Here is a 25026-nt window from a genome sequence, read left to right on the forward strand (position 1 = left end):
TTTTCAGTGCTTTGGTTCCGATTTTCTACAATAAAAGCTCTGATAAAACGTTCCACTGTTCTCAAATATCTTAATTTTTATTTTTCTAAACAAAATAAGAAATAAAATAAATAAACACATCAAGGATAAAGAAAATCAATCAATTAGTAATAAATAAATATAATAATAATAAAAACTTAAGAAACCACATATAGTTGGTGGGTAGACAAATTATTTTTTTCAGATTAAAATGAACAAAGCATTATTAGAGCCCTGTAGACATGACAAAACACGACTATAGTCACATTTATACTCTTTTTATAACATATTGCGCAACTGCAGGGTCTTGAGACACATGCTAACTCGCAAACTAGAGAGCTAGCGACCTAAACGGTTGTTATTTCCTTTAAACTTAAATAGCCAAAAACTTACCACTTCCACACGGATAGGGAGGATAACTATTAACAGTTATTTAACCTTTAACATGAACATTAATCAAACGTAATAATTTTTTCTGGGTACATGATACCATACAGCATCCATATCAAACTTGCACGGGCCGCACTTACATTAAACTTTCATATCAAGGCGGGGGCCTCAAACTAGTGCCCTGCGTGCCACATTTGGCCCGCGGGCCGCGTGTTTGAAACCCCTGATATAGACACACAAACAGACAACAACTCTCTACTGGATTCCCAAAATTATTTGTTTAAAACCAGATGCTTGCAAATCAGACTTTGCAAGCAATTGATTGTCAGACAACTGTTGCGCCAAAATTGGCAACACTGCATCATTTTTGGATTTTCACGAAACCTGAGGTTGTAAAAAGTCAAATTCATGCTTTCCTGAATGAGCTCATTCATTTTATCAAAAGATGATTCGTGTTTTTTTTCCCCTTATAGTAGCACGGATGTGAAGATATTGTGCTCTAACATGTGTAATTGCATCATATAAAAAAAAACAACAACCTATGTAGTTCATTGCATGCAGTAGCAGTCCATGAAACAAACGCTGGCGTTAAGATGCTGCAGCGCCGCTGTTCTCCACAGCTGATCCCCCAGCAAGCCCTCCGCCTGCCGGGTTATGACTCATAGCCTGCCCGCCTTCCTTCCTCCCTTCCTTCCACTGATGCTGGGAGCTACAAGTAACCCGGAAACGCTCCAATAAAGAATAAAAACAGCTGTTTCGTCTGCCTCTTTACCTTTCGTTGACGGTAGAAACACAAACTCAGATCTTCCTTTCAGGTGGCTGCTGCTCTTTGGCCAGTTCGTCTCCTCTTCTTGCTCCTCCAAGGCGTCGCATCGCTCCCACGGTCCTAATGGAGAGGGAATTCCGCGTACAAACCAGCCAAAGTGATCACAAGTCGGCGTAAGTGTCCACCAAAGGGGCCACGCTAACAAGTGCAGCTCAGCTGGTTATGCAGGAAGCTCGGCTTTTTCCTGGGGTGGAGGGTTGACGTTGCTGACGCATTCAAGGACATCTCGGAAACTTGCTACTATCACTGATGGTGTTTTTAAGGTGAGAGACGTGGTTAATTATTGGTGGTCTCTTTCAATTGATCACATTTAACATTTATTGATACATCAAGAAGGCTTAAATTATTTCATACAAAAAACATACTAAAAGGTAATTGCAGATGAAGCTTAAATTTCCACAGAACCTGTAATTCATCCATTATTTTCTGTCAGGCATTCACACAGGCATGCCCCCACTCCCCGAAGAAGCTTTCTCTTTTTCATTAAAACCACTTTCAAGACTTCTTCAGGGAGAATAACATCACTTTTTGGACCATTCCGCATGTTCCCCTGATATAAATTTCATAGAGAACATTTATGGATTGATGGGAAGGGAAGTTTATAAAAATGGCCATCAGTTCCAGAGAAGTTGATGCCCTTCGTAACAACTTATGTCCATTTAAAATAAACGGTAAAAGCTATGCCAGTTAATTACATTTTATTCAGTCTTCCAGCTCAGTTTAGTTAGTTAGTCCATTGAGCGTTAATTTTAGATGTCATGACTTGAAAAAAAATATTAATGCAAATCGTTGTTAATTTGTTTTAGGTGAGTCTCAAACGCACCAGTTCTATTTAAGTCCATTGTTAACGGTTAGTTGTTCGTGTTTTATTCCAGTGAGCTTCACTTTTCATTGACTCTGACTCCATCGCATACAGTATGAATACCCCCCCCCCCCCCACACACACACACACACCAACATTAAGATCCCTTGAAGCCATCTACTGAGTGAATGACATAATCAATGAGAACATCATAGAGGACCTAGATGGGTTCATCTATTGCATTGTCCATCTTTCCATGACATACCATAAACAGTTGTAGTCAGAGCATAGAATGGGAATTATCAACATTGCTTAAATATGTTCTATATCAGGGGTCTCAAACCCAATTTACTTGCGGGCCACTGGAGCTAGGGTCTGGGTGAGACTGGGCCGCATCAGGTTTTCAAAAAAAAAACAAACAGAAAAATGAATAAACTTTGCTTTGGTTTCGATTTTCTACAAGAAAAGCTCTGATAAAACATTCCACTGTTCTCAAATATCTTACTTTTTATTTTTCTACACAAAATAAGATGAGAAATAAATAAACAAATCAAGAATAAAGAAAATCAATGAGTCATAAATAAATATAATAATAATAATAACAATAAAACGGCAAATAAAAACTTAACCACATATAGTTGGTGGGTAGACAAATTATTTTTTTCAGATTAAAATGAACAAACCATTATTAGAGCCCTGTAGACATGACAAAACACGACTATAGTCACATTTATACTCTTTTTATTTACAACATATTGCGCAACTGCAGGGTCTTGAGACACATGCTAACTCGCAAACTAGAGAGCTAGCGACCTAAACGGTAGCCTTCAAGTTATTTCCTTTAAACTTAAAATAGCCAAAAACTTACCACTTCCACATGGATAGGGAGGATAACTATTAACAGTTATTTAACCTTTAACATGAACATTAATCAAACGTAATAATTTTTTCTGGGTACATGATACCATATAGCATCCATATCAAACTTGCGCGGGCCGCACTAACATTAAACTTTCATATCAAGGCGGGGGCCTCAAACTAGTGTCCTGCGGGCCACAATTGGCCCACGTGTTTGAAACCCCTGTTCTATATTGCCATTATGTTGTATGTTGTCCATTTTTTGAAAACCAAGTGTAGATTTGTAAAAATCCCACTGAAAATGTTTCCCAAAGTCGCAGCTCCTCGATTTAGCAAAAATAAGTGTTGCGTTTATATTTTTGTCGAGTGTATGTAACCTCTTTTGAGATTGAAAAAGCCACAATGCTTCCTTCCACTCATGCAGTGTTGCACACACAAGTTAAATCATTTAATCAAATTATATTAGCTGCATCTCAGTTGTCATGGAAACCACAATTCCTTGCAAACACATGATGTGTCCAAGTAAAGCTCCAGCCCTCGTGTGTCTGAGTATGAGGAGAACTATTATAGCTTGGTCTGTTTCAATATTTGATTAATCGAATGGTTAAAACAAATTATAATTTTGCCGGTTTTGATAAATTGACCTCATGTTTGTTTACTTTGGCTCTTCCTCGGCTGTCTTTACCACACAGGCTGGATGATAAGAGGGTTCACTCTGCATGTCCGTGTGTGTTGTTGCTACAGTGGAATGAATGTACCAAGTGGTACTCCAAAATAAGCAACGCACACTTTTGTGCCCCTTGGCTCAAAGTCAGCTGTGATAAAAACAACAGTCGGGTAAAACTAACCTCTCAGTTCACATTCCCCATTAGTGCAACCCAAGAGGAGACCAAGCAGTATACAAAATGGATGAATTAAATATATGTGGGCTGAAAATGACCCCGGGGCCACGCCTGCTGAAGCCATACATTGCAAAGAAACCAAACCTTTGAATGAGACTAAATATTTATTAAAGGAATAAAAGGATAACATTTAAAATTTAAACAAGCGTGTTCACTGCATTTTACAAAGCTCTTCATGTCTTGGAGAGCGAGAGCATTCATCCTTTGTGTCAGCGTCTGTAAAAAAAGAAAATAAAAAAAAAATTTAAATTCACTTTGTGAACCAAACTTTATATTTCTGATGCACCTTAACCTTCCTAAAAGGGGGAAAAAGATGAAAAACAAGCCACCCTGAGTGCAAATGTTGGTGTTCCTCCCTGTGATGCATGCTCAAGATGTTCAGTTCATAAAAAGAAGATGTGCATCCATGTTCAATGTGACAGTGGAGGAAGTCAACTGTATAATATCTAAACAGTCTGCTTTGACACCACCTTAATCCTTTTATATTTAGAATCTTATATCATAGCTCTAAGGCAGGGGTCTCAAACACGCGACCCACGGGCCAAATGTGGCCCGCAGGACACTAGTTTGAGGCCCCCGCCTTGATATGAAAGTTTAATGTTAGTGCGGCCCGCGCAAGTTTGATATGGATGCTGTATGGTATCATGTACCCAGAAAAAATTATTACGTTTGATTAATGTTCATGTTAAAGGTTAAATAAATGTTAATAGTTATCCTCCCTATCTGTGTGGAAGTGGTAAGTTTTTGGCTATTTAAGTTTAAAGGAAATAACTTAAAGGCTACCGTTTAGGTCGCTAGCTCTCTAGTTTGCGAGTTAGCATGTGTCTCAAGACCCTGCAGTTGCGCAATATGTTGTAAATAAAAAAGTATAAATGTGACTATAGTCGTGTTTTGTCATGTCTACAGGGCTCTAATAATGCTTTGTGCATTTTAATCTGGAAAAAAATATTTTGTCTACCCACCAACTATATGTGGTTAAGTTTATTATTATTATTATTTTATTTATTTATTTATTTATTAATGATTGATTGATTTTCTTTATTCTTGATTTGTTTATTTATTTTTCATCTTATTTTGTGTAGAAAAATAAAAAGTAAGATATTTGAGAACAGTGGAATGTTTTATCAGAGCTTTTATTGTAGAAAATTGGAACCAAAGCGAAGTTTTTAAATTTTTTTTGTTTTTAATAAATGCGTTTTTTGGAAAACCTGATGCGGCCCAGTCTCACCCAGACTCGAGCTCCAGTGCCCCCCCAAGTAAATTGAGTTTGAGACCCCTGCTCTAAGGGGTGTTCTCTGGCAATACACAAGAGGCCGATGTTTTCCTACGAATCAACACAATGACTCTCTGACTATTTAGCTTGTTAGCATCCTTCAATATAAGTAACGGTAATTGAGAGAAAAGGAGAGCGTTATCGGAGCTAACTAGTCAGTGTTATGTGGGCTGTACGCCCTTTGAATGAGTCATTTACACAGGTAATGTCCTACAGGCCGACCAATCACATCACTTGTACATCTGCGAGGTTATATTTTTTTTTTTGGGGGGGGGGGGGGGGGGTTGTTTCTCAACACTTGAGCAAGGTGTCAACACACAGTAAACTCGTTCCATTGCATGACAGTAAACCCCCGATATGTGATTGGCAGGAGTTACCAGTTTCTGTATCTGCTTCATTTGGAATACTGGGAATCTCTAGTAGAGACAAACACGATATGTTAAAAATCACAAGAACATGTGGGATTTATAGATGGGGCTTACCTGAAAAGGTTCCGAGACTGGAGTTATCAAAGAACTGCTTGGGACAGGTTCTCAACAATATCTCTGATTTTTCAGCACCATCAAAAAATCTGCTTTTTGGAGAGTCAAGCAGTGTGCTCTTTGGGGAATTCAACATCTGCTTAGGGGAGTCCAGGATCTTCTGCGGCGTAAGCACGGGCCTCTTCGGTGACGCCAGTGAGGGAAATCCACACTTGGTTGGAGACCTCTCAGAATCCTGTTTGCTCTTCACCTTCAGTTTGACTGCTCTGTTCTTCCACTTCGTGATCTCCGTCTGCTGGCTGGAAACCAAGCTGTGGTTGAAGAAGAAACAGAGGAGCGCATGTTAAGAGAAAAAGGACAAAACGTGTGACGTGTCGTATAAAAACAGCTCAATTTGGTCGTACTTTTCTAAATGTCTGATTTTGAGTTGAAGCTGTTTAACTTCCTCTTCCAGTTTGTTTTTTTCCATCACAACACTGCTGGTGACCACCAAACCTCGGGGGTTTGTCAGTCGCTCATGAAGCTCCTCACCCTGCAGGACTGAAAAACAAGAAAAAAGTTAGTTTTACACTAAAAGGGGATCAGATTTTCAGACTTTGTGCCTCAGTTACAGTTTATCTCGATTGTTTACACACAATTTGTGATGCCACAATGACCACAGCATATAACCAATGCACCAACTCCATGAACAAAGTCTACTAAACTATAAGCACAATTCCTGCTTTACACTCAGACTGCAGATCTGACACAATTCTGAGTTTTGGCACAATTTTCATGAAGTAAACTTCTTGTTTTCACAACGAAAACAATGCCACTCAAAACAGTAAAATTAATATTCAGATTATTCACACTGACTCATCACATGGGTAAACACCTGTCACACATTTTTACAATTAGCGGTCTAACAATGGGTCAGAAATCCACAAACGCACAATCCCCTTCTCCAAGCTATGGAAGATGCATGTAGAGAGATACCAGCAGATGCTTTCCATGGCTGGATTCGCCATGCTAGGCGATATTTCCCCCGCTGCTTGGCCAGAGAAAACCTTGCATGTGATGTAGATGAGGTGCTGTGGCCTGACCCAAACAGAAGATGTGATGCAGTATAGTCTTTTGCTTTGTTATTCATTGATTTTTTTGTTTATTCATTCATTCATTTTTTACCGCTTATCCTCACTGGGGTGCTGGAGCCTATCCCAGCTGTCTTTGGGCGAGAGGCGGGGTACAGCCTGGACTGGTCGCCAGCCAATCACAGGGCACATATAGACAAACAACCATTCACACTCACATTCATACCTATGGACAATTTGGAGTCGCTTAATTAACCTAGCATGTTTTTTTTGGAATGTGGGAGGAAACCGGAGTACCCGGAGAAAACCCACGCATGCACGGGGAGAACATGCAAACTCCACACAAAGATGGCCGAGGGTGGAATTGAACCCTGGTCTCCTAGCTGTGAGGTCTGCGCGCTAACCACTTTTTTGTTTAGGATTATTATTTCTTGAACTGAAGCTGTATACATTTAGATGCAGACCACTGTATGTGGAACTTTGTGTTGGCTGTGATGAACACTTTGTAGATTGTTTTTCTGTGAAAAATAAAAAAATATATTTGTGTAATTTTGTGTTCCGAGTAAAAAACAAAAAAACAATTCTAAAATATTTTGCAAGAAGTGTCACACTGAACACAAAAAGAATATGATGTAATCACAGTGTTTTACACTGAGCACATCAGTGTTCAACTGGTTCATATAAATGTTTGTTCATATAGTGGTTTGTGTGCGTCATTTGGAGACAAAACACCATTTTGAGAAGAATGAAGACTGTTTTGGATGTAAAGTTTCATTTTGCAGGAGAATTGAGGGGTTTTCAGAAAAGTGTGAGTGATTTTTGGATTTGTGTGTAGAGTTCTGAGAATATGACGCATCCTTTCAGAAAATGTGTTTAAACAATCGAGGAAAAACTGTAAGACCTGCGGGGGAAAAAAAAAAAGCTTCCTATAGTTCCCCACTGGGATCCAATACCATTTTAAAAGCCATTGAAATGAGCATTGACATAGTAAACAGCTCCTTACATGACCCTTCTCCTCGCTGCTGCAACGTCCTGAGTGTTTCCTTCAGCCTCCACATTGACCTGTCCTTGTCATTCAGAGCCACAGTCATCCTCTGAATCCTGCGCCACATAAATATTTGGATCAGAATGTTAACAACCAGGAGGATATGGTACAGGTACTCTTACGGTATGATGCCGTTCTCCATCTACAGTAAGCCCATACACACAAAAAAAGTCCGTACTCTTTTTGATGCTTGTCAAAAGCTGCACTCATCTCCATTTCCGTCTTGAAGAGTTTAGCTTGGACTTCCTCCAGCTGAGCCGCAGAAGGTGAAGTACTTTTCTACACAAGAAAAAAAAAGTGTTTTAATACATTCGTAGTATCATTTAATATGGTATTAAAGTCATAATTAGGAGAAGAACATTTCTAAGAAGAGGTGAAAAAATGTAATTGTAATGGGGGAAAAAAGTCACAAACTGGGAATATTATTATTTCAATAGCCCATTCATCCATTTACTATCCCGCTTATGCTGGAGCCCAGTTGACTTCAAGAGGTGGGGAAAAAAACCCTGGGCTGGTTACCTACTACTAATACACTTTTCCATGTATGTCACAAAGCTAAGATGTCGTTTTTTTCTTGAAATACATATTGTATAACTTCTTAGCATAGCAGAGTTTCAGCTAAAATGAAAGGAAAGGTATACAAAACTGTGGTGAGACCAGCCATGTTGTTTGGGTCTACAGACAATGCCACTGAGGAAAAGACAGGAAGCAGAAGTGGAGGTAGCAGATATGAGGATGCTGAGGTTCTCATTGGGAGTGACCAGGATGGATAGGATCAGGAACGAGTACATCAGAGGGACATTACATGTTAGAGGCTTTGGAGATGAAGTCAGAGAGACCAGACTGAGATGGTTGGGCCATGTAGGAGGTGTAGAGGAAGACCAAAGAGGAGGTTTATGGATATAGTGAAGGAGGACATGAGGGTAGTTGGTGTGAGAAAGACAGAGTTAAATGGAGGAGATTGATTTTCTCTGGCGCCCCCTGAAGGGAAAAGCCCAAAGAGAAAGAAGCAGCAGCATAGCAACACGTGTGGTCCTTTCCATCCTCTCACTCTTCAGACCAACCTCTTGCAATTGGTTCTTCAGGACTTGGATGGCGTTCTCTTTCTTCTCGACTTGTGAGCGGACATCCAGCAGTTCTGCCTTCAGTTGCTGAAGGTTCATTTTGTGGGCTTCTTCCAGCTGCTTAAATGCAATGATAAAAGGTTAAAACACATCACCGCCTGTTTAGCTTTGCAAACACTGTAGAAAGGGTATAACCGCTTTTTCTGTGCCAACGTTATCTTATGTTAAAAATCACTTTATACACTGTATAGTTGGACCATAATCATATTGCTTGATAAAAGGTACAGGTTCCCATTTAACCCTTAGATGCATGAGTGACTGGACCCTACACTCTTCCATAAGTGGGTCAAAAATGACCCATATTAGAATCAATGTGTTTTTAAGCCATTTTTGCCATTTTGGTTAGGAATAATGCTATAGTATTCCAGATTGACAGTATCTCAGACAGGTGTAATACCTATACTGCATAATATATTTTACAAAAACTGTGCTAGTGTTAGCTATTTATAAAGTATGCCCAACAATACATATAGTAATGTTAACCAGCTAGTGTCAACTAGTTATAAAAGTAGGCTAATTTGTTGATAATACTAACAGTCATGAAGGACACATACACACACAATATCATATGAAGATAATACTTACATATATTAGCACTTGATGTGTAAAATAATCTTCCTGAGAGGTGACACTTCTGATATAGTCTGTGTGGTCTACAGTTAATTTATTCCTGACAGCCAAAGTTGATAAGAATTAAAGGTTCCTATTGGATTCCATAGAAAATACATGCGGGTCATTTTTGACCCACTTATGGAAGGTTGGGGTAGTAACACAAAAACTAAAATTTCTTAAAAAGGTAAGTTAAGAATTTGAATGGCATGATATCAAAAACCCGTTTTTTGAGGAATACCTGGAATATGAAATGATAATTTTTAATTATGAAGATATTTCAAGAAAACAACCTGAATGGGTCATTTTTGACCCACTTATGGATGGAGGGGATAGTAACACAAAAACAAAAATTTCTTAAAAAGGTAAGTTAAAAATTTGAATGGCATGATATAAAAAACATGGTTTTCGAGGAATACCTGGAATATGAGATAACAATTTTTAATTCCGAAGATATTTCAAGAAAACAACCTGACAGGGTCATTTTTGACCCACTTATGGAAGGTTGGGGTAGTAACACAAAAACTAAAATTTCTTAAAAGGTAAGTTAAAAATGTGAATGGCATGATATCAAAAACATGTTTTTGAGGAATACCTAGAATATGAAATAATGATAATTTTTAATTACAAAGATATTTTAAGAAAACAACCTGACCGGGTCATTTTTGACCCACTTATGCATCTAAGGGTTAAACATGAATTGACAAATAGGATGTGTGCCTCGCGTCAGGTGTCTACACCGCAAACAAATACACAACATCCCAGGGAGTCATAACTAGCGATACTGCTAAGAGACACTCTCCAGTGGTTTGGTAACCTGTGCAATACATAAACCAGGTGTCCCAAGTGTGACCTGGGGGCCATTTGCAGACCGTGACTCACTGTAGAAAATAAACACAAGCACCTTTGTCTTTGAGCGAGCTCCCCCCAGTGACTGTTGCAGAGAGGAACGCCGGCTTGTCTCCTTTTGCAGGTGACATTCCAACTGCACCTGAAGCTGCTGCACCTTCCCACACAGGTCATTATGGTCGTGAATGATGCCCTGCACGGGGGTTAGAAAGATGTTTAGTTTGCAACAATGGACATTTGCTCGTTTCCTTTTCCTCTGCTGTAGTTTTCAAAACATGACATTATAGCAGTGCTTTTCAAATAGCAGGGCACAAAGGTCAGATGTTTCTTGGAGTTGCTCACCAGGGTTGCACAACATCTCAGGAGGGAATTATATCCACTTCAAACGAATGTTTTGAGACCGTGTTATTTTTGTATGTATGTACATTTGTGTGTGTGGAACAAAATAATTGGATTTGTATTATTTCTTCTTGTGGTGGAAAAGGAGCTTCATATAAATGTGCAGTGTTCCATGAGTACTGCATGCATACCTGCAAAATAATCTTCCTGCTTTCTACCACGGTAGATCTCCGGTCTACCTCAGACCTCAGGATGCTGTCCAGCCTTCTCAAGGCCACTGGTTGGCTGCCGAGCACAGCCTCCAGCTGCTCATCAAAATTCAACCTTCCTTTTTTATCAGCTGACAGATCATCACAACAAGCGGTCATGCCTGCGTAAAGCGTCTCCATAATGACGCCCATTTTCTGTAAAATCAATCAAGTCATTTTCAAGATGTAAATTGATTGACGTCGTCTTTGATGTAGGGCCCAGAAGCAGTGCTCACCTGCAGGAAGAATTGTCTTCTCACCAACAGCTCGGCTAGTTTCTGCTTCGAAAAGTTGGCCTTGTCTTCACTAGGGAGTACTTGTAATTCACCCAGCAGTAAGTTCCACTCCTCAAAATTGGACAGATCTTTCTTGACGAACTCATCAAACAAATTCTTGTACATCTTTGCTTTTTCTCCGAGAATATCCTGGAAAAGCAAAGCACAGATTTTTAAAGAGAGAGCAAATGAATGGAAAAAAAAAAGCGTGCATGTTGGTTTACCCCAATGTCTCCCAGACAGTTGAAGGTCTCCCTTGCCAAACGACAAACTGTACTGTGGGCTTCCAAGATGGGAGGAGTCAAGTTGCTCTCGTAAACGTTGGTCAGGTAATATTCCTCATCCCAATTTTTCATGGCTGTGGAGTCCATGTGACTGCAAACGTTTATAAACTGCTGCAATTTTCCAAAGAGCTTCTGTAAAGAAGTTGGTATTAGAGAATTAGTATGTTTTGCACTAATTTTGATAAATACTTGTGACTGAGCACATATGTCACTAAAATTTCATGAACACAACATTTTATTTAGGTGGGTTTTTCTGTGATTTTCAAATGCACTTTGCAAACTTTCCACGGTGAGGTTAAAAAAAAAAACTGACAAACAGGACTGCATCAGTTAAATGTCAATGATGGCTAAGGGTCACAATGGAGATGATCACTGAAATGAAACAGTCAAACTTACCAGTGGCAATAAATAATTAATAATGAAGACATGAACCGTGATAGTAAACAGAATTACAGCCATACAATTGCAGTAATTAAAATCTCACTGCTTGACATCATTTTTTACTGTGATAATAGAATATCAATAGCTGCTGTTTTTGTCTCTCACTCTCTCTACCGTCTCTCTCCCCACCCCAGTTTCTCTTCTTTTCTGTTTCGTCTTGCTCTGGTCCGGCCGCTCCAAATTCACATAACAAAAATATCAAATAACGACAAATGAAATTTCATAGTACAGAGAGGTTGTAGCTTACACCTTTCCTGACAGAGCAAATCTGTTTAGCATGTAAGGACATTTAGATCAACAATACTATCTGCCCCAAGAAACAATACAAGCAGTTGATGTTTGCTAAATACAAGGATGAAGAGTCTTGAACCAGTCATGATGTGCTATATATATATATCACTATATTGACACTTACTATGGTACACATTATGTCATTGGTCATATCACCTCGTACTTCGGTACGAGGTGCATTATTAAAAAATAATAATAATAAAACCTGAAACTGTATTATGGAAAGCAGGAAGTGAACAAATGTAACAGTTATTGATTGTAAAAGTACCAGATGGAGGGGTAGGATTTAATAAGCTTTGCTTCTTCCTACTCCTTTTGGACATGTGGAACTGTGAACTGATTATGGGATGCACTCAATTGTAATCTGATGCATGTTCAAATGAAATAAAACCATTACCATTACCAATGGCTGGACAGGACACAAAAAAATAAAATAACAAAAATTAAATAATAATAAAAATTTAAAAAAAGCTTTCAACACATCAAACCATGCCCGCCACTTGAAACGCCAGCGTCACTACAATGCCCGCAGCTTGTTCCTATTACCCCGTGTTGCCATTCATTCAACAGAATAAGCCACTGGTGGTGGTCTAAGCTTTTTGAGTCGCAAATCCCCCAAACTCTACCTAGGAATCATTGGTTCCACGACAAACCTTACCACAATTTCATTGATTTTTTTTAATTGTATAAGTATTTTCCTGACACCAATACTGAGAGCGGTGGTTACCTGAAATTCCAATGTGGAGTCTTGCAGGCATGAGGACACAGTCACCTTGGCACCGGTCTGAGTCTGATTCTCATTGAGCAGAGAATTTGAAGTCTTTGCTTCATTAGGCACCTGAAAGGGAAAAAAAGAGGAACCATGTGAGTGTCAACAAATACAAACTTTTCTTATGTTTTTATCTTATTAGTCCTATTTTATGGGAAGTCTCTTTTAGTCTTTAGCTTTTAACTCCAGTGTTTCCTCGGGAGGGGGGGGGGGGGGTCCTCCACACTGGGGGCTGTGTCGGGTCTGCTGAGGGGGTGCCATCCTTGGGTCCCTTCGACCCGGCCGGCTGGGGGCTCCTCCCTTTAATGTGGGGGTCTGCCCGTCTGTCGGAGTCGGGGGGCCCGGGTGCTGGTCCCCCGATGGCACGGCCTGCGGCTCCTCCCAGTGTGGACAGCCCCAAAGGTGGCGTTTCCTTGATCCTCAGTGCCATGCCATGTCTCCCTACTGAGTGTGATTGTGTGTGTGTGTGTGTAGTATGGAGGGTGGGAGGGAGGGGCTTTCTTAGTAATTGTTTTTCCTTTTAATTGTGGTAATTGTTTTTAATTCTGTAAAGCACTGTGTGTTGCATGTCTTTGCAGGAAAAGTGCTATACAAATAAAGTTGATTTGACTTAGTCAGTCATATGTAACAGAGGTCTATTAACAACTATGTACAATCAATGTCAAAATGTGCCTTATTTTGAAAAGGAAAACAAAAAGAAAGATCTGTTCTCAATTCTTTTTCAATTAATGGCCCCTTTAATTACGCACAAAAGGATACTATAGAACAGGGGGTCTCAAACAAGCAGCCCGCGGGCCAAATGTGGCCCGCAGGACACTAATTTGAGGCCCCCGCCTTGATATGAAAGTTTAATGTTAGTGCGGCCCGCGCAAGTTTGATATGGATGCTGTATGGTATCATGGACCCAGAAAAAATGATTCCGTTTGATTAATGTTCATGTTAAAGGTTAAATAACTGTTAATAGTTATCCTCCCTATCCGTGTGGAAGTGGTAAGTTTTTGGCTATTTAAGTTTAGAGGAAATAACTTGAAGGCTACCGTTTAGGTCGCTAGCTCTCTAGTTTGCGAGTCTCAAGACCCTGCAGTTGCGCAATATGTTGTAAATTAAAAAAAAGTATAAATGTGACTATAGTCGTGTTTTGTCAAAATAATTTGTCTACCCACCAACTATATGTGGTTTCTTAAGTTTTTATTATTTGCCGTTTTATTATTATTATATTTATTTATTTATTACTGATTGATTGATTTTTTTTATTCTTGATTTGTTTATTTATTCTTCAGCTTATTTTGTGCAGAAAAATAAAAAGTAAGATATTTGAGAACAGTGGAATGTTTTATCAGAGCTTTTATTGTAGAAAATTGGAACCAAAGCAAAGTTTTTTTAATTTTTTTGTTTTTAATAAATGCGTTGTTTTTTTGTTTTTTTTGGAAAACCTGATGCGGCCCAGTCTCACCCAGACCCGAGCTCCAGTGGCCCCCAAGTAAATTGAGTTTGAGACCCCTGCTATAGAAGCTCTGTGGTACTTTAGCCACCTTATGTGTCACTTTTTCCCTCCATAAAGCGTGACTTATAGTCATGTGTGAACTTACCTATACAAATATACGGATACTACATAGATGCAGATACTATATAGAGATGGATAGATAGATTACCATCGCCACCCTTTCTTCCATTTCTGCTTGAAGCTGGCTCTTCTCCCCTCTCAGTCCCTCGACCGTCTCGTGCAGTTGATCCCCTACTTCACAGAGTGACGTTACTTGGCACAGCAGCCTCTCAATCTTATCCGGAGAAGTCAGATTTGCAGCTTCTTTTTTGAGACACAGGCTATCCCTCTCCGCTTTCACATGGCCAAGCTCTTCACTCAAATGCTTCATCTGTTTAAAAAAATGGCTCATTAAGGCAACAACACAAATAATGAACAAAATCAATCAGTACTGTGCTGTAGAGCGCAACATTTTCCAGGAGAATGATGTTTAGATTACCGTAATTTCCGGACTATAGAGCGCACCTGATTATAAGCCTCACCCACTACATTTTTAGAGGAAAACCGATTTTGTACATAAAACAAGCCGCACCTGTATATAAGCCGCATGTGACCACATTAAAACATGTAAACATATTTACAAAGAAAGGCGGCACACGGAGAGAGTTTTCTAAGTTTTAATAATATAACCTAACAATAATAATAATAGGGGCGGCACGGCGGTCTAGTGGTTAGCGCGCAGACCTCACAGCTAGGAGACCAGGGTTCAATTCCACCCTCTGTGTGGAGTTTGCATGTTCTCCCCGTGCATGCGTGGGTTTTCTCCGGGTACTCCGGTTTCCTCCCACATTCCAAAAACATGCTAGGTTAATTGGTGACTCCAAATTGTCCATAGGTATGAATGTGAGTGTGAATGGTTGTTTGTCTATATGTGCCCTGTGATTGGCTGGCGACCAGTCCAGGGTGTACCCCGCCTCTCACCCGAAGACAGCTGGGATAGGCTCCAGCACCCCGGCGACCCTCGTGAGGAAAAAGCGGTAAAAAATGAATGAATGAATGATAATAATATAACTTTCTTCACAAACGGTGCCTGTGACGCGGCAGTAAAACGGTAGCAACATGGTAACAACAAGCTAGCAAAACAATAGCAACACAGTATAACTAACAGGTCTGGTAAAACAGGTCCTTAAAAGAACATACTGGTAAAAAATCACGGTAAGCCGTCTTCATCTTCCCCTGAAAGCTGCGTCATATGCCTTTCTTTTTGCATTTTCCATGATAAGGGTATGTTCATGCTAATTTCATTTATGCACAAGATAAAGAAGTTGCAGTCTTCCTCGACGCATATATTCCACCGGTCTTAATCTTACCTTTTCTACTCGAGAGCCCCCTGGCGGCCGTTAGAAAAAATACATAAATTGGCCGCATCACTGAATAAGCCGCAGGGTTGAAAGTTTGGGGAAAAAAGGTAGCGGCTTATAGTCCGGAATTTACGGTAGATGAGGTGCGTTGCCTCACTTGACCCAATTGTTCAAAGTCATAGGATGCATAAATCTTTTTTTTTTCTGCATAAATCTTGGATCCAACTAAATCATTGGTTATCTGTAATGTGTCAGTTGCCTAACATAAAAAACGTGTTCACTCACCTTATCAATGCTTTGCTGCAGTTCTGTCTCTAGCTGGTTCTTCTTCTCACTCACATCCTGAAGTTGCTCTTTCTGAAGTGGGGAAAAAAAACAACAAAAAAAACGGAGTCATACCACTATCGCTGTATATTACTTTTCAAAAGGTATAACCCTGTATGCTGTTATTCCTGGCCCCTTTGGTGCCAATGGACTAATAATGAAGAATCAATAAAATGCATGATTAATAAAAATAAACTTGATAATTTTGCCTGCCTCGACTACGAGCGAGTGGATACAGAGTGCTAGCAGAAAGTTAGCATACGGCAACATTAATGAAGGCAATGGTTTCTAAGGTGAACGCTACAGCCCCAATGTGTGGATATTAAAGTAGTGACAAGGAAGAAGGGTAATATGAACAACAAAATAAATATAAACAAACAGTGCAAAATAGTGCGCTACATTGCAAAATCTTTCAATGCGGTTTCAATGATAGTGATGAACGAGATATTCCTGTATGGGACAAGAATTTATCAAATCAAAGTGATTGTATGATTGAGTTACGGCAAACAAACCTCCGTTAGGTGCGTTGCTGCCATTTCCTCCAGTTGTGTTCTGAGCTGGCTGGTTTCCCGCTTTTGTGCCTCCAGTTGGTCCTGCAGCTGACCTCGCTCTTCGTTGACAAATGTCACACGTTCCATCAGCTTCTCGAGCTCGTCCCTGTTCGTCTGAGCGTCAAGCGACCTCTCAGATTGCACGGTGTCTCGTTGTGCTCGCACATCTTCAAGTTCCTCAGTCAGCCTCTGAACCTGCGAGAATGTAGCCGGTCCTTTTAATGCACCACACTATATAACTGTCAATGATGTGATTTGATTGTAAAACTGTGCGTGTCATATTGCTCAATAAAGTTATAACACATAGTAAACAAACCTGATTTTGATGTGTTCCTGCCATTTCCTCCAGTCGATGCTGCAGCTGATATCGTTCTTCTGTGACAAATGTCACGCGATCCATCAGCTTCTCAATCTCATTCCTGTTCGTCTGAGCTTCAAGCGACCTCTCGGACTGCATGGTATCTCGTTCTGCTCGCAAGTCTTCAAGCTCCTCAGTCAGCCTCTGAACCTGTGAGAATGGGAGACTAGGAATGACAACTCTGGCTGTATACTGTATCTTATTAAGGTAAGAAAGCTTGTGTTCAGTCAGATTTCCAAAAGTTAAACTGTAGAGAAAGAAAAACTCACCAGCTGTACATTTTCTTGAAGGTCAGCTTTCAAGAGAGTCACCTCCTCCTCAGCTTTCTCCAGCTGCTCCTTTAGCTGTTGGATCTAGAGCGCCATTAATCATATAATCATACAATGTGCTTAAATTGCTCTTGAAGCGTTATCTTAAAGTGTTATCAAAGTAGAGTACATAAAATATGACTATACTGTATGGGTTAGTATACCAAAGATACTACATTACGCATTAAAAAAAAAAGGAGAATCTAACCTGCACATTTTGTTGATCTTCTTGTTCTTTCAGGGACTGTGCTGCTGAGCTGAGCTGAAACTCACACTGCAACTACAGGAATCAGAGAGAACACTTGTAAAAAAAAAATAAATAAAATGAAAAAAATCCCCAAAAAGTAACAAATTAAATTGCAATGTTAACATGATGTTGAAATATTCAATTTCCAAGCATAAAAATTAGGAAAACACTCTTCAGATTCTGCTGATGTTTTTGTTTCATAATCAGAACTTTGTTTTGGTCACTTAGTCCACTGTTGCTGCCCCCCCCCAAAAAACACACACACACAGGAGTAGAGAAGCATCGGTAGAGTTTAAGATAATCCAAGGTCCCTTACCATCTCCATCCTTTCTTCCATTTCTGCTCGAAGCTGGCTCTTCTCCTGTCTCAGTCCCTCAACAGTCTCATGCAGCTGATCCCTCTCTTCGCTGAGCAAATTTACTTTGCACAACAGCTTCTGGATCTCATTTGTGGAGGTCTCATGTTCAGCTTCCTTGTTGAGGAACAGGCTATCCCTCTCAGCTTTCACATGGTCAAGCTCTTGGCTCAAATTGTTGATCTGGTTTAAAGAGAGAGATACATTGTAAGTGCTGCAGCCATGAATCCAGCAGATGGTGCTGTCTCACAGGTCATTGGACTAACTCTTTCCAGTGGGAAGATGCTTTGACAAGACGTGTTGTATAACTGCACATATGTACACTATATATGGTGGTGACCAGTCAAGGGTGTACCCCGTCTCTCGCCTGAAGTCAGCTGGGATAGGCTCCAGCATACCCCTGCAACCTCAATGAGGATAAGCTACATAGAAACTGGATGGATGGAGGCTAAAATACATGATGTAGGGTAGCTTTAAGCCAGGGGTGCTCACACTTTTTCAGCATGCGAGCTACTTTTAAAATGACCGAGTCAAAATGATCTACCCACTACAAAAATGCAAAACATCTATTTATTTTCAAATGTATTGAGGATTATTTGTACGTACAATGTATGTTGATGTACCTTACATAACCAAATGAGCCAATATTGCAAAACACACATAATTAACTATTAAAATTTTTTGTAATTACCTGAGTTTACTTTGATGACTTGCACTGAATTGAACCAGCCAGGGATGCATAGTCCGGACAGTAGCTGCTGATAGCCTCAAGCACACTTCCAAATGTTTATCAGTCATGGATAATATCCGTATCACAATATCCGTATAATATTTCATATCCGTATGGAAGTGATATGTTTTTTGCCTTTTTACTTGGTCCAGCTCCTTCACTCATTTTAGTGACCATAAACTTTAGCGAGGGCTTTAAAATCTCGCAATTCCCCGACTAGCTTAGCACTTTGCATCGTTGTTTACGCATGAGCGGTGACCTAAAGGTCAAAATTCAGTTGTCATCTGATTGGTTGTCCTGTATGTCAATCAAGTAACGGGGATGGATTATAGGCTGACATCGTAAGTTCTGCTGCACTTAGAGACGTTGTTTGATTTGATTGGTCCCCCGAAGGGCAACATTCAGTTGTCATCTGAATGGCTGCCCTGTATATCAATCAAGTGACGGCATTGATGTTGGGATGATATTTTTGTAATGTCACGCCGCGATCGACCAGCGATCAACCAGTACCACCCCCGCGATCGACCGGTAGCTCGCGATCGACTTAATGAGCACCCCTGCTTTAAGCCATAAAAACAGCCACTAGATGGCAGTAGTGCATTTAATAAGGGCTCAGCAGCTACAGTATCATGTAAACAGAAAAACCACTCATGAGAAGGAGGAAGTGGAAAAGCAAGTAGGAGTGTAGCGTGCAGAAAGTTACGCATTTTAATGTGTCGGTTCCATGTTTGAATAGCCATAGAACACAGTTCATCATTGGTTAACTGTAATGTGATGATTCATAATGATAAAAAGGCATGTTCACTCACCTTCTCAATGCTTTGTTGCAGCTCTGCTTCAAGATGGTGGTTCTTCTCACTCACATCCTGAAGTTGCTCAATCTGAAGTGAAAAAAAAAAAAAATCAGTCAAAGCCAACTACCACTGTATATGACTTTAACAGTGCAACCCTGTATGTCAATACTCCTGGACATTTTTGTGCCATTATTGAGGTACAGACGTCCCTCGCTACATCAGGGTTCACCTTTCAGGAGAATCGTTCACTTGTCAAACCCGATATCCGGTTACATCGCTTTCGTTTTTTTGCTGTTATTTCCTATAGTGTCTCCTAAAACTGAGCTTGCGCCTCTCAAAGACGTCACACTGCAAGTCATCTTGTAAATCTCCATGAGGCCCAGACAGCTGGCTGAGCTCTATACCACTTCATGAGGTATAGGACAAGGACTTATCAAATCAAATCACCGTATGTTCATGATGCTCATGTAGAAAGAGTTATGGTTTTAAAAAAAAAAAAAACCTGATTTTGATGTGTTCCTGCCATTTCCTCCAGTCGATGCTGCAGCTGATATCGTTCTTCTGTGACAAATGTCACGCGATCCATCAGCTTCTCAATCTCATTCCTGTTCGTCTGAGCTTCAAGCGACCTCTCGGACTGCATGGTATCTCGTTCTGATCGCACATCTTCAAGCTCCCCAGTGAGCCTCTGAACCTGTAAGGATGGGAGAATAAGAATGACGACTCTTGTATCTTATTACAGTAAGAATGCTGGTCAGACCTGAGCTTGTGTTCAGTCAGATTTCCAAAAGTTAAACTGTAGAGAAAGAAAAACTCACCAGCTGTACATTTTCTTGAAGGTCAGCTTTCAAGAGAGTCACCTCCTCCTTAGCGTTCTCCAGCTGCTCCTTTAGCTGTTGGATCTAGAGCACCATTAAATTCATATGATAATCATATAATGTGTTTAAAGTGCTCTTAAAGCTGTTTTAAGTGTTATCAAAATAGAGTACATGGAATATAACTATACTGTATGGGTTATTATACCAAAGATACTACATTACGCATTTTTTTTAAAGAGAATCTAACCTGCACATTTTGTTGATCTTCTTGTTCTTCCTTCAGGGACTGTGCTGCTGAGCTGAGCTGCTCTTGCTCCAACTACAGGAATCAGAGATAATACTTACACAAGATAATACTTGTAAATAAAAAAATAAATAAAATGAAAAAAATCCCCAAAAAGTAACAAATTAAATTGCAATGTTAACATGATGTTGAAATATTCAATAACTTGAAGGCTACCGTTTAAGTCGCTAGCTCTCTAGTTTGCGAGTTAGCATGTGTCTCAAGACCCTGCAGTTGCGCAATATGTTGTAAATAAAACGAGTATAAATGTGACTATAGTCGTGTTTTGTCATGTCTACAGGGCTCTAATAATGCTTTGTTAATTTTAATCTGAAAAAAATAATTTGTCTACCCACCAACTATGTGGTTTCTTAAGTTTTTATTATTTGCTGTTTTATTATTATTATTATATTTATTTATTACTGATTGATTTTCTTTATTCTTGATTTGTTTATTTATTTTTCATCTTATTTTGTGCAGAAAAATAAAAATTAAGATATTTGTGAACAGTGGAATGTTTTATCAGAGCTTTTATTGTAGAAAATTGGAACCAAAGCAAAGTTTATTCATTTTTCTGTTTTTAATAAATGCGTTTTTTGGGGGGGGGGTTTTGAGAACCTGATGCGGCCCAGTCTCGACCTGACTCTAGCTCCAGTGGCCCCCAAGTAAATTGAGTTTGAGACCCCTGCTGTATATTGTCCCTCATCCCTGCTACATCACAATTTGAACACCCCCCGCCCTCCCCATGGTGTTTTTTTCACAAATTAACTCATTCAATGCCAAGGGCGTAATTATACATTTTTATACACCTGAACATTGCATCCCAAAGATGTATTTAAACTACTTTTGTTGTTTTTTTCCGCAAGAAGCTAAAAGAGATGATGCAGCCAGATAGTCAAAGTGCATTTGATAAGAGCTAGGCAGCGATCACGTAAATACAAAGATCACACATGACATGAAGGAGGAAATGGAATAGCGTGGAGGAGTGTAGCATGAAGAAGGTTCCCAACAGTTCTTGTTGGGAACGGATTTTCCTTAAAATTTCCTACTGTATGTTCTACTATTGATTACTAATGAATGGGACAAGGTAGACAAACAGGAGTCTAATCTTTCTTTTGGTTGGTTCCGTGTTTATGTAGCCATAGAATAGCTTTAGGTCTTAGTACAAGGCAGGCCTATACAAGTCTCCCGCAGCTTACATATTTGATCAAAGTAGATCATTGGTTAACTGCAATGTGATGATTCCTAATGATAAAGCGCATGTTCACTCACCTTATCAATGCTTTGCTGCAGCTCTGCCTCTAGCTGGTTCTTCTTCTCACTCACGTCCTGAAGCTGCTCTTTCTGAAGTGAAAAAACAAAACATAAACAAGTAATCATAGCAGACTAGCAGTGTATATTATTTTTTTAATTACAACCCCGTCTGCCAATACTCTGGGAGACTTTTGTGCCATTGGACCAATAATGAAGTATAGGAATAGGCCTGTCACAACAGGGCTCGACAATAACGTTGTACCGATGGCCCGGGGCAAGTTAAAACAAAATTCGGGCAAGTAAATCCAATCATTAATATTCCCGTCGGGCAAGTGCACTTTAGCATGCCGTACTGCCAAGAGTTTTTTTTAAAGCGGTTCTTGTTGGGTGTTGGTAAAACTCGGACTGCGTAATTCCGGTGGTAATTTGCAAACCAATCCTTGCAAATCTTGAAATGGACCAATCAGAATCGTTTATTTAGACCGCGGTCCGTAATCCACAATCCGCGTTTTACCCACACCCGTTCTTGTTCGCGATCAACCAATCAGCGATCGTTTTACTAGGAAAACATCTATCATGGCGTCCCTGCCAACATCGTCTAATTCTTCAACAACTTCTGAAGGAAAACACCAAAAAGTGATGAAACAGTGCCTCCTAAACAAGTATTTTATTAGCGGCAGCAAATCAAATGATGGCAAAGGTGAGTGAATCACATTGCTGTGACAATTTGAAGTGGTCACAATGAAACACCACCCATTAGGTCCAATACCAAGTGCTGATTTTGCACAAGCTACAAAACCTAGCGGTTTCATTTCTCTGTGTATTTTTCTCACCTTTGCTTCACAAATTATTGTTTGACCATTGAGCATTTTTTCTGAGCATTTCTTTCTAAAAACACTTTACTAGTACACAAATGTGTCAAATGTTTCATTGAGGTGTACAACTTAAATAAATATCACTGCTTACTACGACTACCATGTGTAAGGTAGCATGGCTTGCCATGTTAACATACATCTCCACAAATTTTCAGACATTCCTCCAAATACAATGCATCAGTACTATTATCTGATGAATTATCAGCATATATTGATATATGATATCATTATGGCAGTCTTTTCATTTTACATGGGGCAAGTTCGGGCAAGTAGTTCTCACCTTAAGGATTCCCCATGGGCAAGTAATTTTTGTTTTTAACGTAGAGCCCTGCACAATGATCAATAAATTAATTAACCGCATGATTAATAAAAACAGACTTGATAATTTTGCCTGCCTCAACATATTGACATGTGCATGCATGTTTGTTTTGCTCCTCTCTCTACGAAACAGGCTGGATGACAAGAGAGTTCACTCTGTCTCAACTACTGGGTGCGTTGGTTCTATCGCAGAATGAACCAAGTGAGTGAACCCTCCTGTTATTCAGCGTCTTTTCCCCAGTGGGGGGAGGCGGAGCGTGATACGGAAAGTTTGTTTTTGATCCAAACTAAATTTCAAGACTGGACAAATGAAAAACTGGCAATACGGAATTATTCCAACAAGTGAAAGAACAACTCGGGGAAGTCGGTATCACGTGATGTTGGTGTTTATGTTTTACTGGGTATGCCCCATTGACTATTCTGGTTGATTATAGCGACGCATGTAGACAAGAGATTGGAATATTCCTTTCCATGTATACCATTGTTTCCGGAAAAGTCATTCGGAAAAACTCATGTAAACATGGCTACTGTTGAGTGTCCGTGGTGTAAAGACTGGCAGAGCAATGTAATATCTGTCCGTGTGGCAGCTCGTTCCTCCTATAGACTTACTGATGTTTTCCAATGTAAAAAAAAACGTGCCGTGGCTCAAAAAAGTGGCCTATAGTATCTTATTCCAATAAGAATACTGATCAGACAAGAGCTTGTTTTCAGTCAGATTTCCCTTAAACTGTTAAACTGTAGAGAAAGAAAAACTCACCAGCTGTACATTTTCTTGAAGGTCAGCTTTCAAGAGAGTCACCTCCTCCTTAGCTTTCTCCAGCTGCTCCTTTAGCTGTTGGATCTAGAGCACCATTGAGGATTATACATTTAAATATGTTTTTAAAGCTGTTATCAAACGACAGTACATGAAATATGACTATACTGTATGGCGTAGTATACCAAAGATATTACATTACGCATTTTTTTAAAAAGAGAATCTAACCTGCACATTTTGTTGATCTTCTTGTTCTTCTTTCAGGGACTGTGCTGCTGAGCTGAGCTGCTCTTGCTGAAACTCACACTGCAACTACAGGAATCAGAAAGAACACTTGTTTATAAATAGAATTTAGAAAAAAACGTTTTAAAAATCCTTAATAGAATTAAATAGAAATATTACATGAAAAAGCATAAAAATTAGGCAAACTTTCATCAGGTTCTGCTGGTGTGTCTGCTTTGTTTTGGTCACTTAGTCTACTGTTGGAGTCCTATTGTTTGTTAAACAGTAGGTACCAGTACCACCACACCCCCACACAGGCGTAGAGAAGCATCAGTAGTTTAAGATAATCCAAGGTCCCTTACCATCTCCATCCTTTCTTCCATTTCTGCTCGAAGCTGGCTCTTCTCCTGTCTCAGTCCCTCAACAGTCTCATGCAGCTGATCCCTCTCTTCGCTGAGCAAATTTACTTTGCACAACAGCTTCTGGATCTCATTTGTGGAGGTCTCATGTTCAGCTTCCTTGTTGAGGAACAGGCTATCCCTCTCAGCTTTCACATGGTCAACCTCTTGGCTCAAATTGTTGATCTGGTTTAAAGAGAGAGATACATTGTAAGTGCTGCTGCCATGAATCCAGCAGATGGTGCTGTCTCACAGGTCATTGGACAAACTCTTTCCAGTGGGAAGATGCTTTGACAAGACGTGTTGTATAACTGCACATATGTACACTATATATGGTGGTGACCAGTCAAGGGTGTACCCCGTCTCTCGCCTGAAGTCAGCTGGGATAGGCTCCAGCATACCCCTGTAACCTCAATGAGGATAAGCTACATAGAAACTGGATGGATGGAGGCTAAAATACATGATGTAGGGTAGCTTTAAGCCATAAAAACAGCCACTAGATGGCAGTAGTGCATTTAATAAGGGCACAGCAGCTACAGTATCATGTAAACATAAAAACCACTCATGAGAAGGAGGAAGTGGAAAAGCAAGTAGGAGTGTAGCGTGCAGAAAGTTACGCATTTTAATGTGTCGGTTCCATGTTAGAATAGCCATAGAACACAGTTCATTATTGGTTAACTGTAATGTGATGACTCCTA

General features: G+C 39.8%; 2 protein-coding genes and 1 long non-coding RNA gene across 10 annotated transcripts in view; 1 reads left to right on the forward strand and 2 right to left on the reverse strand.

Moving 5' to 3' along the window:
• Positions 1-1777, reverse strand: part of rab27b (RAB27B, member RAS oncogene family) — a 43699-nt gene extending 41922 nt beyond the window's left edge. The window contains exon 1 of the mRNA XM_058056542.1: positions 1181-1777. The gene's annotated coding sequence lies outside the window, so the exon portion shown is untranslated. The remainder of the gene's footprint in view (positions 1-1180) is intronic.
• A 2110-nt stretch (positions 1778-3887) lies between these two features.
• cenpe (centromere protein E) overlaps positions 3888-25026 on the reverse strand; it is a 39516-nt gene continuing 18377 nt past the window's right edge. Inside the window, exons 32-58 of one of the 8 annotated variants that reach the window (XM_058064880.1) lie at positions 24293-24514; positions 23937-24020; positions 23712-23795; positions 21780-21851; positions 20472-20543; positions 20225-20308; positions 19909-20100; positions 19422-19493; positions 17844-18065; positions 17489-17560; positions 17242-17316; positions 16931-17122; positions 16576-16809; positions 16025-16096; positions 14548-14769; positions 12854-12964; positions 11335-11526; positions 11072-11260; positions 10779-10991; positions 10304-10441; positions 8731-8850; positions 7845-7945; positions 7625-7722; positions 5956-6091; positions 5552-5862; positions 5447-5485; positions 3888-4012 (exon numbers count right to left, since the gene is read on the reverse strand). In XM_058064880.1, coding sequence (XP_057920863.1) covers positions 3948-4012; positions 5447-5485; positions 5552-5862; positions 5956-6091; positions 7625-7722; positions 7845-7945; positions 8731-8850; positions 10304-10441; positions 10779-10991; positions 11072-11260; positions 11335-11526; positions 12854-12964; positions 14548-14769; positions 16025-16096; positions 16576-16809; positions 16931-17122; positions 17242-17316; positions 17489-17560; positions 17844-18065; positions 19422-19493; positions 19909-20100; positions 20225-20308; positions 20472-20543; positions 21780-21851; positions 23712-23795; positions 23937-24020; positions 24293-24514 — 3684 coding nt within the window. In that variant the 3' untranslated portion in view covers positions 3888-3947. Of the gene's footprint in view, positions 4013-5446; positions 5486-5551; positions 5863-5955; positions 6092-7624; positions 7723-7844; positions 7946-8730; positions 8851-10303; positions 10442-10778; positions 10992-11071; positions 11261-11334; positions 11527-12853; positions 12965-14547; positions 14770-16024; positions 16097-16575; positions 16810-16930; positions 17123-17241; positions 17326-17488; positions 17561-17843; positions 18066-19421; positions 19494-19908; positions 20101-20224; positions 20309-20471; positions 20544-21779; positions 21852-23711; positions 23796-23936; positions 24021-24292; positions 24515-25026 lie in introns of all 8 variants that reach the window. The other 7 variants (XM_058064879.1, XM_058064878.1, XM_058064881.1 and 4 more) reach the window with 7 other exon arrangements.
• LOC131119976 (uncharacterized) overlaps positions 22006-25026 on the forward strand; it is a 4354-nt gene continuing 1333 nt past the window's right edge. Inside the window, exons 1-3 of the long non-coding RNA XR_009126621.1 lie at positions 22006-22461; positions 23088-23156; positions 23973-25026. The exon at positions 23973-25026 is cut by the window's right edge and continues 1333 nt beyond it. This is a non-coding gene — a long non-coding RNA (uncharacterized LOC131119976). The remainder of the gene's footprint in view (positions 22462-23087; positions 23157-23972) is intronic.

This window comes from Doryrhamphus excisus, chromosome 2 (assembly GCF_030265055.1).
Source record: "Doryrhamphus excisus isolate RoL2022-K1 chromosome 2, RoL_Dexc_1.0, whole genome shotgun sequence".
Lineage (NCBI taxonomy): Eukaryota > Metazoa > Chordata > Actinopteri > Syngnathiformes > Syngnathidae > Doryrhamphus > Doryrhamphus excisus.